The 12,775-nt window shown below is 32.8% G+C and overlaps 1 protein-coding gene across 1 annotated transcript; it reads right to left on the bottom strand.

Annotated features, from left to right (window-relative positions):
• Positions 1–4,218: 4,218 nt before the first annotated feature.
• LOC106756297 (formin-like protein 3) lies at positions 4,219–11,569 on the bottom strand. The gene is made up of 7 exons (XM_014638670.2): positions 10,682–11,569; positions 8,595–9,360; positions 7,701–8,517; positions 7,418–7,620; positions 6,721–6,956; positions 5,237–6,101; positions 4,219–4,506 (listed from the first exon to the last, which is right to left on the bottom strand). The coding sequence occupies exons 1-6, from the start codon at positions 10,841–10,843 to the stop codon at positions 5,253–5,255; spliced, it is 3,033 nt and encodes a 1,010-aa protein (XP_014494156.1). The 5' UTR covers positions 10,844–11,569; the 3' UTR covers positions 4,219–4,506; positions 5,237–5,252.
• Positions 11,570–12,775: the final 1,206 nt, after the last annotated feature.

The following is a 12,775-nucleotide window of genomic DNA, read 5'->3' as shown; positions in this document are numbered from 1 at the left end:
GGATAAGATTATTAAAGTTAAAATGATCATATTTAGAATATTTTTTCTTTTAGAGTACAGTGTGTTGTCTTTTCATGTGTTTAGAAAGATAAGATACTTTTGACCTGGACTAAAAGACACTTATGACTAATAGTATGAGATAAAAAGAGCTTAAGAGATTGAAAATCTTTTTCATTTATATTATTTATAAAAGAAAAATACATTAAGAATCTCTAGGTAATTATGCTAACTATTTAAGGTATTTAATGTTAACAAGGAGCTGGTAATAACTTAAATTAAATATCTATTTTTGCAACTATCTATATTTAACACATATTCTAATATATTTCTCAAAAATTAGAACATACAAATGGTATATACTTAAAATAAATAAATTCAATTTGAGGTTCTCTTAAGGATTTTATTAATACATTTGTAAGTTGACCAATAGATATGACAAACTCAATATAATTTTTCTTGGATAATAATTCTTTTCCAACAAAGTGACAATCAATATCTATGTTTTTAGTACTTTAAAGGAACACATATTGGAAGCAATGTGAACAACAACTAAGTTATCACAATCTATCTTCATTGGTTGAATCTCACAAAAATCTAATTCTCAGAGGAATTATTTTATCCATATAAGCTCAAAAGTGAGGGATGCCATTTTCATATACTCAACTTCCTTAGTTGACCATGCAACAACATTTTATTTCTTACTCTTCAAAGAGACAATATTTCCTTTGAAAAAAAAAATACTATCTTATAGTAAAGTGTTTGTCCATAAGAGAATTAACTCAATCAGTCTAAAGACTTGGGTATTTCCTTCATATTCATTAAGTAATCCTTGTCCTAATGTGTTTTTAGATATCTTAGAATTCGAATTACAACATTTCAATGATCAATACAATAATTATATATGAACTAACTCAGCTCCCATTACAAAAAGATAAGTATGGTCTAGTAATGGTAAGATAAATAAGTTTGGATCCATGGACAACCCATTAGTTTACAATCAATTATGTTAGTCTCTTTTAGGATGTCAAGATATATTTCCTTTGACAAATTATAACTCCTTCCTTTAATTGAACTACTATGCCAACAAATATTTGAGATTTTTAGGTCTTATGTCTGAGAATGACTACATAGGTGTTTCTCAATATCTAACTAATTGATGATGAGACCAAATTACAACGATATATTTCCTTTGACAAATTAAAACTCCTTCCTTTGATTAAACTACTATGTCAAAAATATTTGAGATTTTTAGGTCTTATGTCTAAGAATGACTACATAGGTGTTTCTCAATATCTAAGTGATAATGAGGCCAATGACAAATGATTGTCATGGCAAGAAAAAGTTTGATAATCATTTTGGCTACTAATGAAGTATCACAATAGTCAAGCCCATGAATTTTGATATGTCATTTTGCTACTAGTCAAGCTTTGAGGCAATCAATTGCACAATTAGATCCAACTTTTATAAAATAACATGCATAAAGAATGACATCACCCTAGTGATGGACAACAACATTGGCACTAAGCTTCAAGATACAAACAGTTACAACTAAGTGTCTATTCTTTTTCTTTGCTATACTATTTTGCTAAGGTGTAGGAGGACATGTAGACTGATGTAAAATGCTTTGAGAGTTTAAAAAAGTGAAAAAAAAACTAGAAGAAAAGTATTGTTTGGTATTATTACTCCTCAAGATCTTGATCACTTAAACAAATTGATTCTTCATTTCACTACTAAACAAACATATATTTATTGTCAATTCTGTTTTGAAATTTTTTTTCTTAAGAAACACTTATAAATTTTGTCATGAAATATAATTTGCAAGAAATTGCTACCAATTTTTTTCTTTTGTTTTTGCAAAATATTATTCACAGAAAACTTTGTAGGAAATACTTGTGAATTTTATAATTTTGTAAGAAATAATTACCCATGAAATAATTAAAACTTAGAAAAAATGACAAAAAAAAGGTCTTGCAAAATTTTATAACAGATTTGCAAGAAAAATTTCACTAAACATGAAAATTTCTAGTAATGTTTCTTTAAGGAATGACATGAAGATTTTCAAAAGTTTGTATCAATCTTCGTTAAGTAAATCCAACAATAGCAACAATAATCATCAGTAAAAGTGATAAAATAATGGAACCCAAAAAATTAAACTCGACTTGGATCCAAATATAAAAAAATGAATTATACAAAAGGGACAAAGTTGTATTTTAATTCAAATTTTTATTTTTCTTTTAGAAAAGAAGACAAAATATGTTTTCCTTTGGGAGGTCTTAGAGAGATATCTTTCTTGTATTGAAAGTCTTTGACATTGTAGGAAAGACCTTGTATGAAAGAAATTTTTTCCTTGTAAACATTGTTCTTTTACAACTAATAAGTGAAATATTCAGTTTGGGAGTTTATCTCTAGTTGTTCTTTGTCTTATTTTTCTAATCTTTGTTTAAAGGTGTATAACATACACTCTTGAATAACAAAAGAAATTACATCAAATGTTATAGAGAAAATTAAGTATTTATTTAATTGACTTAAAGAAATTATATTAAAATTAAGGACAAAAGGAACATGTTTTAAGTTCAAAGATAGAGAGAGATATTTGACAAACTTTTTAAGATGTAACTTTGGATGCATATGCTTAAGTAATAACTTGAGGAATTTTAGGATGAGAAATGGAATAAAATAAGGAACCTAACTAGATATGTAATCTAAAGCATATGAGTCAATTATCCATGAACTTTACCATTCCAAGGTTTGAGAGATGCAAACTTTTGATAAACTAATTAAAGGTTGTGCTTGGTGGTTGAACTTTAAACTGATATATTCTTTACATTCTTTATAAGAAAAATATGGTTCAACTTTATTAGAATGAAATATGTTTGCTATCTTGTTAGGAAAATCATGTATGGAGAAGGATTTGCTTTGAGTGTGACAAATTTTCTTACAAGAAGAACATTGAGAACTATAGTATCCACTTTGAGAAAAGGAATATTTCACCAACAATCAACACTACAGCAACACTCTACACTTCAGAGGCAATGCCAACGTTGTGGAGAAGACATAGAGATATTCCAATGAATAATAAAGAAAAGTTGTTGGCAATAGATGATATAAACATTTAAATTATATAAACATTATCTCCAAAAGACTAGGAGATATAAACATTATTACACCAAATGTCACTTTGAGATATAATGGAGATAATGTTAAACTCAACAAGTTTTTCAATAAATGTAAACAAATGAAAAGTGAGTATGTATAGTATTACTACTTATAAAACAAAACACTTATCTATTTCTAGGAATAATAAAAGTATCAAAGAACATATGCAACCCTTTTAACCATTGAATTTTAACCATTGACAAGGAGGATGAAACCAAAAATCAAGAACATATGCAACCCTTTTAGGATCTATATCTACTTCAAAATAAATAAATAAATAATATGCTATTGGACGTAGTTTCATATAATTGGTACAACATTTATCAACCCAATTGATCTGAACATAAATTAAAAACATGATTTAGGAATACCAAGACCTATTTGATATAAAGTGTCACATTATCCTCTAACTTGTGCAAATAATTAGGAATCCAAAGCAAATCAACTATTGAAACATTTGCGCTATTTAAAATTAACCCTTTCAACATTACTATTACTAATCTGTCAATAAAGTTACCGATTAATGAATAATATAAATAGATTATCTTATAAATGATAAATTTATAAAAAAAAAATACAAATCCAAATAACAAAGGTGACCACTATAAAATAAAGTCTTGTGTATTAATCATTAGTCCCACCAAGCAATGTTGTAGATAAATGTACTCTCATCATCATCTAATAGACGTGTAGACCACAACAGAGATGCTTAGTTAACATTTTAACCTATGGCCATAATGCTTGGTTAACATTTTAACCGATGTGGGCCCATAATGCTTGCATTAGCATTGGATCATAGTTTAATTTAATTTTCTGTCAAGTTCTTAATCATGCTGTCCTAGACTATTTTTTTTAAGGAAAATTCCCACGAAAAATTCAACACCAATGAAAACTCATTAAAAATCTTCTTCCTTATTTATACTTTATATTAAACTTGCGAATAGAACTTAAACTCGTTAAAATTCCTAACAATCTACTAATATGATTACTACATGGGTTGCTTTTCCATTATCACGCAATCTTCTTGTTAAATCAAAAGTTAAAAAATAATGCAATTTGAAGTTCCTTAAAGAAAAGTAATATGCTACATTCTGCTTCCCCTTTCAATAAATAAATGAACTAACATACTAAATTCAATAAAGAATCATGAAGAGAAAAAAATCAAGACCCTACACAAACTTTAGTTCCAGAAGTGGCTATCTCAAACTATGAAGCACATCAATGATGATAGAAAGCAATTGCATTTCTTGATAACAGCTCCAGCCAGGTCTGTACATATGACATTTAGTTTGAGAAGTGAAAAATATATGCCACTTCCATCATTCATGAAAAACACATGCAACCATCCCTCTGCACAAGTAAGCCAAAAGAACTATCAGTTCAAATTCAAATATCAATGATCAATAACATAATAAATTTGGATAGTATTTGATACTTTTCTTCTTAAAGTTGAAGCAAAGCCAAACTGAATTCTACAGAATGCCTAAATCATAATAGGAGCTTCTCTTTATAAAGACTTTAGTGAACATATACTGTAAAAGTAAAATTTTTACGTTGTCAGCCAATAAGAAATAATTTTTTATATCATTTTAAACGTTAATTATTATTAAAATAAGAGAAAAGTTAAATAAACAAATTTGTGGGTTCCACATCCTACTTCATGATTCTCTTTCATGATTTTGTAGTTTGCAATGAATTTTAACTTATGGGAGGTGTGTGAGAAAGAGTGTGTTTCTAGCACTCCTCTAAAGTATACAAACTTATTATACATAATAGTTGGTGATTCAATGATAGCACCAAAAACAATTATACTGACAGTAAAAATATTTGTCATTCCTTCAAAGGACATTTTAAAAGTAGCAAGATAAACTAATTTTATGTGTTTCTCATCTTCCTCACCTATACAAGTTGACAAACTATCTAGCAAGTTTAACTTTCAATTAAATCTCTTAACATCAAAATAGCTTTCAGCATTAAAATAGATTTTAACATCTAGAAAAGCCAGGCCAAACAATATGCAAGTCTTCAATTGTTCTAAGCAATACAAGTATATATGTTAGTAAGGGAACAGTTTCAATACCACTTTCAACTTGAATCTATGGACTCTCATCATCTGAACTAATGTCAATCATCCTCCTTTCAGCAATTGCTGGGAAGAGCCGCTGTCGAAGATCAGGTGGTGGCCTTGTTTCGGAGGACGACTGTCCCCTGGGATTCTCTTGTTTTACCGTTTTTGCTTGCTTCTTCTGTGTGTCTATCAACTCCTTGCATATTTTATCCAGCATTAGTAAGAAGTCCCGTACTACTATGAACAGCCTTAAGCCTTCATTCTTCCCAGCATTCCCATGAAAGTAATCACCAGTGTTCTTCACCAAAGCCATGATCTTCTTCTCCTCTTCCAGCAGTTTCTTAACATCAGCCTCAGCATTCTGCACAAAACTTTTCACTGTCTCACAAAACCCCCTGTCTTCCTTCACATTCTTCATGTTTTTATTTATCAAGTCTCGTGTGTTTACTAGACCTTCGCCAAGTTTGGCAGTGGTTCCTGTTAAGCTGTCTGCGTCTATAACTGCTGCTTTTTTCACATTCTCAAGTTCACTGCTCAAGTGTGAAACCACCTGAAGGCCAATTTCATGGTAGTGATCTTCTGTTTCTTGAATACTATCCTGAAGGTCATCTGATTTAATAATAGACAAATTCTGGCTATCTTTGGATTTTCTGACGGCTTTTATGCCCTCAGAACGGATAATCTCTAGAACAACAAAGTGTAAGAGTGTAGTCTTCCCATCTGTTCCTTTTACATCAGACAATTTCAGAAGTGTATCAAGTTTAAATGCTTGAGCACCACCACGGAAAGTTCCATCATTCATTCGATTGCCAGTTTTGAGAACAGCTTCAAGAAGCTTCAGAAATAGCCGGCTACTCCTTAGTTCCTTACAAGCAACCTGGTACAATTGCAAGAAGAATAAGATTATTTCTCCAAGGTAACAGGAAGATAATAAAGTAAACAAATATGAACAGAGATTCCAAAACGACAATAGGATATCAATTACAGAACATGGTTTAAAATCAATTAACATAGCATAAAACTAAACTATCCAGGCAATGTTCGATAGCATTTTTAAAACTAACTGATCACTAACTGCATTCAAACTCTGAATTTTACATTAATCATAAATTTACTTGAATTACATGTATATTTAACATAGATATGTACGAAAAATGAAACAGAGTAACAAAGTAATCATGCAGTGATTTGACAGATGAAATAAATACTTCATATTCAAATAATTTTGGCATTAAACCAAAACATCGAATGATACCAACATCTGAATAAAATGAAATTTGGCAACAAACAACATACTCAGCCAGGTATTTACCAGTTTCCTATGATACCATTGATGTTCTGTGATTGGCAGTAGCCATATTAGGATGATATAGGTATAGTACATACTCAGGTAATTCTAAAATCTCAGTTGGAATCAGTTCAAGTAAAAATTTAAATCACCATGATTCATGAGACGGAAAGAGCATAACCAAAGCAACCACACGTATGATGTATACCTCCAAAATGTAAAAGGACTCCATAGTAGTTCCAAGCTCCTCTTTAAATGAGCCCATGAAAAGCAGAGCTTCCATTCTTTTGAATGCAAATGGAATGTCAACTAGGGTTTTGAGGAAACTGTCAGCAGGACCAAGTTGAGATAGATCACCATCAAAACGTCTGAGCTTAAGTTCTTCATCTGATGTTGGTGCCATCTTTAGCAAAGTTTGAAGGAACTCTGGGGGTAGCTCATGTCCTGTTCAGCCAAAATGAGGTTGAGAAAGTCTTTCATACAAGTGTGGAACAGTCCAACTAAACAACTTTTCTATATGATACCCAAATACAATACGTGTATTGTATACAACACATATCCGATATGAAAATACATTTATTTTGAAAATAACAAGATACAATATGTGACACATTAGTATTTAAAAAAGTATGAAAAATTCTTAAAACATGATACATATATTATTGCAATTGTGTGGATTCAAATTAAAATAAGGTTCAAAGGTGTTAATCCATTTGTTCAGTAAAATATTGTATCAAGCATAGGCAGGACTACCACAATCTATCTTCCCTAGTACTCAACATACGATAATCAAATAATTTTAGAACAATATTAAAACCTATAAAATATGGGTGCACCAGAAGAACCAATATTAATGTTACAGTTATAAGCAATTCTAGAGGAAAATTGAAGGAGCAAGAAAGCACCCTCATAAAGCGCATCACAAACTTCTTCCATTGTCACATTCAATGCTCGCAACAGAATCAATAAATTTTGTGCTTTCTTTTTGTCAATGATCTGGACAAACTGAGGTGAAGGGTCTTGAGAGGAAGACTCTTTCTGTCTTTGACCGTTGTTCTTATCCACAGCATTATAGCCAAAAAGCGTCTCTATCATTTCCTCATTAAATCTGTAAAATGTTTGTCATTTGAGGACATTAATGATAAATTATATTTGATAAATAAAAGAGGATTGGTATTTATTCCTTACTGGAATGATCCTGATTTGATTTGATTCCAAACCATTGATTGATCTGGGTTTGCTTGAACCTTATCCCAGAAGAAGGGCTTTAGCTTGGCTTTGGGAGCATCAACTTCACTTGCAACTGTAGCTTTTGATCCACTAGCCAAAGGCTGGGGCACCTTTGAGCCAAATGGAGGAGGTCGAGGAGGAGCTACACCATTAACAGGAGGTAGTGGTGGTGGCCGAGGACCAGGTTTGGAACCACCTGGTGCTAGGGGTGGTGGTGGAGGAGGACCAGGTTTAATACCAGCTGGTGCCGGGGGTGGTGGAGGAGGAGGACCAGGTCTGGAAACAGCTGGTGCTGGAGGTGGTTGAGGAGGACCTGGTCTGGAACCAGCTAGTGCTGGTGGAGGTGGGCTAGGTTTGGCACCCATTGGTGGTTGAGGTGGTCGAGTAGGTGGAATGCTAGCAGGCTTTTGAGGGGCAGGAGGAGGAACTGCAGCAACAGTAGTGGTAGATGCTGGAGGAGCTGCAGCATCCAAAGGCCTAAATGAAGGTGGCTCAGGAGGAAGCGGGTTTAATCTGCCTGGAGGAGGATTTAACCTTCCTGGTGGAGGCTTTAAGCTTCCTGGTGGAGGCTTTAAGGGAGGCATTCCAGAAGGAATGATTCCCATCCTACCGGGAGGAGGTTTCAGTTCAAATGGTGACCCTGTAGCAGCATTATGAACTCCTATTGATTGACTTTCTTGCACAGTATACTTATTGTCTACTAAACTATTACTAGCTGACTGAAACCCAGGTTTCTCCCCTTTCATTGAATTCCCAAAAGAAAAACTGGAAGGACCTGTAGGATAAGTCCACTTTGTCAAGACTAGTACAACGTATTATAACAAGGTACAAAATGAATTAAATGATACATACCAACAGAGTAGTCACTCATGCTCAAGCTGAGAAGAGGCCTATCATCATTTAGTCTAACATGGCCAGTCCTCTGATGCCGCCTCCAGCATAAAAAGAGCAGTGCTGCAGCTATAAATGTCAACAATGCAGTTATAACTACTGAAAGAACAACTGTTTTTTTATTACTGTCACTATCTTCCTGTTTGTCAATTTCCGGAGATGGAGGAGCAGAAATATCTGAAGCTGCTGGTGGTGTCAATTTTGGAAAAAAAGGTGCTGGTGCAGAAGGTTGCAGTGGTCTAGGAAGATGATGTACTGGAGAATGAGGTGATGGTACTGGACTGGGTTCAGATGATGGTGCTGGACTGGGTTCAGAAGATGGTGCTGGACTGGGTTCAGAAGATGGTGCTAAACTAGGTGCAGGGCCTGGACTAGGTGGTTGTGATATGTGCTGGAGCAAAATACGACCAAAATTTCTCGTAGGAGCACTGGATCTGGAAAAAAGTGGTCCCATATAAGTGACATGCCAAATATTGGAATCATCCTCTTTTCCTGAATCAGGTAATGGGGGATTATCTTTTCTCAAACAGTGAAGAATGTTGTCCTTGAATTGAGAACAGTAAGCATTGATAAATTTTTTGGTCTCTTCTCGTGCTAATGGTTGAATTTCTGAGCTGATTATATTGGTGCTGCCAGATAATTCCCATGAAAGACACAAATCATGATTCTCAACATCTTTCACTAAATGAAATAAACCTTCCCTGCAATATTTCCATAAGACTTTTGCCTGCAGTCATGTAACTTAACAACTTTTAGAGTCTATCTAATTAAACTTACAAATCATGGAAACAAATTTTAGAGTTATATATTCCCAAATCTAACGAATAATAATAAAACAATGAAGTCCCTATAATTTAGTGTCAGATGACAACTAGTAACAATTACAAAACAATTTAGAAAAATAACTTGGAAGGAATGCTCAAGCAAACATAACTTCATCAAGTTTGTGTATGCAATAGAGTATTTAACAGATGACTATCTCTCAAAATTAGTATTTATATACTATGGCAATCATACAATACAACATACTAAAACTAAAACTTTGCATAAATGTAAGATCTCCGGTTAAGGATGTAACATTTTAATCTGTGGACACAGAAAATGCAAAACAAGAGGATGCATAGTTCACTGTTCAATGTAAGACCAAGATATCACGCTGGAAAATAACTAGTAGTGAAATGTACTATAGTCATTCCTCTTCTCTAACCACTATTCTATATGCAATGTGTTATGCAGAAGATAGCAACAGAATTTGACTAACTAGACCTAGCCAAATGTGCAGTAAAGGTGGGAAATACTTGCATTTAATCTAAATGTGAGATGTCTCTATGCAATCAATATCACTGACAAACAGTTTAGAGCTTCGCAGTTTACAAAAATGTTGACAGACATTGGAACAACTTCTTCTGGCTCTAGACCCAAATATCATCAGAGCATCTTACTATTAAGATAAAACGTGTTTTAGGTCCCTTCGTTTACTGTCAAAATTTACATAGTCCCGAAACGATGATTCCAATTATATAAAAGCAAGGACCAATAACAACAACTTTGGACTATAAGCACTAAGACCAATTTTGACCAAAACTTGAGTGAATCAAGGATTTAGGTAACCATGTTAACTAGCTCAATGTGAGGCTCAAATTGGTTGCAAGATTAGTTACTTTTATGTAGCTACCTCTATGAGAAGCCAAAATATATTTCATATTAACCAGAGACTCCCATTTTCTTAGGAGTTAAGAATTATGCAGCAAAAGCACAAAAACTATAGCATATCTGGGCTAAAAAGCTTATAGCATTATTGGGATTGGGATTGCCAAATGAAAGAAATGCCAGTCTAAGAGAATTCAGATAAGAATGAGAAAGTGAAACAAAGCATTCACACCAACCCTTAAACAAAAGGCAAACACCTCACTCAGGTTAAGAAACCAAAATTTCTGAGCTCCAATACCATGATCAGTTGATCACCTTTTGGATTTTTGTTATTTGAACAAAAAACCAAACCAAATATATAAAAGAAACCTACAAAATCCGAACATAGGGAGCCTTACCGTGTGTTCATCGAACAACCCAGATGCTGGATCAAGAAACTTTCTAACAAAATGATCTTCTGTTTCCTTCTTCTCCAAAGGACTGACTGCTGCTACAAGAAGAAGAACCACAAGAACACCTAAGCTAGCCTTTACGTTAACCATATGTTTTTTAATTCCCATTCCAAGTGTTTGATATGCTTTTCATTTCACCAAAGGACAAAATCCCCCTTCAATCCCTTCATCGCCGACAAACAGCCCCAAGAAAAAAAAAGGAACCTTCTTTTCACAATCCAGCTCCAAACCACTTCAATTCTTCAACAGAACCCCACTCGGTACCTTACAGAGGTGAATCTCCCAAGACCAACCAAGAGTTGCAGCAAAAAACAAAACTTCAAGATCAAACAAAAATACTTGCCCCTCTCCAAAGCTTCAAACTTTTATCGATTCAGATCAAGTCCAGCCAAACCCCACCACATGCATCAATCAGAAAACAACTCCAAACAAAACAAAATCTTGGGTAGGTGTCGAAGCATCAATCACCCTCCAAGTGAAAACACAAACTGAAGCTCCAGATTAAGATTCAAGAAAAGGATATTTGCTTCTTGCAGGATCCAAGCTCAAAAAGGACGGCTTTTGGCGTTGTTGACCATGAAATGTAGCTGATTGCGACAACTTTTTATTTTTCCCGTGTGCAGAAAGTGTGTCATAAATGGTAAAAAGATGACCAAAAGCATAGACTTCTAGTAAAAAGAATGAATGTGTTGGGAGAGTTGGTGTTAAGGAAAAGGAAGTTTCTTGGCGCCAGACAGAAGAACCCTACGCGTGAAGAACCGTCTTGGAGAAAAGATTCTGGATGGTGGATTCAGTCATTGCAAGGCAGCTACTTTCAAAATGTCTTGCACTCAGTTTTCTATTCCAGCACGATCAAAAGGAAATCTATATAAAGTTTGAAAATTAACATATATTAATTATTACATTTGAAATTTAAAAAACAGCAGCAGAAAGAGTCGTGTGTCTGTGTTAATATTTATTTTCGTTAATTGTGAAAGGTTGACTAGAATAATTAAACTTAAATGTATTAATCTATTTTACAAAGAAAACAAACTATTTGAGAAAATATGAATTTATCTAATCTAATATTTGACATCTGTTTTGTTGTTGTTGTTTCATCCACTTATATTGTTTATTTATTTATGTTTTTGTAGTTGTTTCATTTTTTTTTCTCAGGCTTTGTTTCTCTATTCTTTTCATGGAACTATAAATAAAAAATGTGACTTATGTTTCAAAATACTTAATGTGAATTTCCTCATCATTATTGTCTTCTATTATTCTAAATTTTCTTAGGCTTAATCATGTTATGGTCTTCTAATTTATTTGAAAAATTTTAAAAATCCGTAATTCTATTTTTTTTATCTTGTAATAAATCTTATCAGCTTGAAATAATAAAAAAAAAACTAAAACACTGAATAAAGATGAAAATTTAATTGTAAATTACAAGATAGCATAATAAATGCGTTTCACAAAATAAAATTTAATGACTATTGAGAAGTTAAATATAGTTCTTTGGAAGAGTTAGAGATATAGTTGTTTAAACGTTTGTGATTTTAAATTAGTATATAGGAAAACGTTTAATAAGCTAAACTATTAACACAAAATTTTATATTAGTTCTTTTTAGGAGGGATTTCACTAGTCTTTAATCATATTATAATGAGTACAACATATTCTTATATATAAGTATTATCAACCACTTCTTGTTCATACTTGTCTACTTGACTAGACTGTTTAGTTTACTTGAACTAAACAAACAAGTGTTTTAATTCACTTCTAAATCTACAAGCACAATCAACATGTTTTGGTTTACAAGTACAAATTCAACAAACTCTCAAAGAGAGGATATTTTTGATACAATGAAATCTGGTCACTTGAAATGACTTTTTCTTGTTCAAAGAAAAGACTTAGACAATGTAAGCTTTTGAAAGAGAATAATAGCGTAAAGATTCAATGATCAAGGTTCTTCTATCTCTTCAGCAAGTCCTCCTTCTATAATCATCTTCGAGAAAGATCCATTACTCAAAGAGAGTTGAACTCCTTAAGAGTAAGTGGCTTTTAGT

This window comes from Vigna radiata, chromosome 2 (genome assembly GCF_000741045.1).
Source record: "Vigna radiata var. radiata cultivar VC1973A chromosome 2, Vradiata_ver6, whole genome shotgun sequence".
In the NCBI taxonomy this organism is placed as follows: Eukaryota; Viridiplantae; Streptophyta; class Magnoliopsida; order Fabales; family Fabaceae; genus Vigna; species Vigna radiata.
The sequence above is the reverse complement of the archived record's forward strand: the minus strand, read 5'-3'. Positions and strand labels throughout refer to the sequence as shown.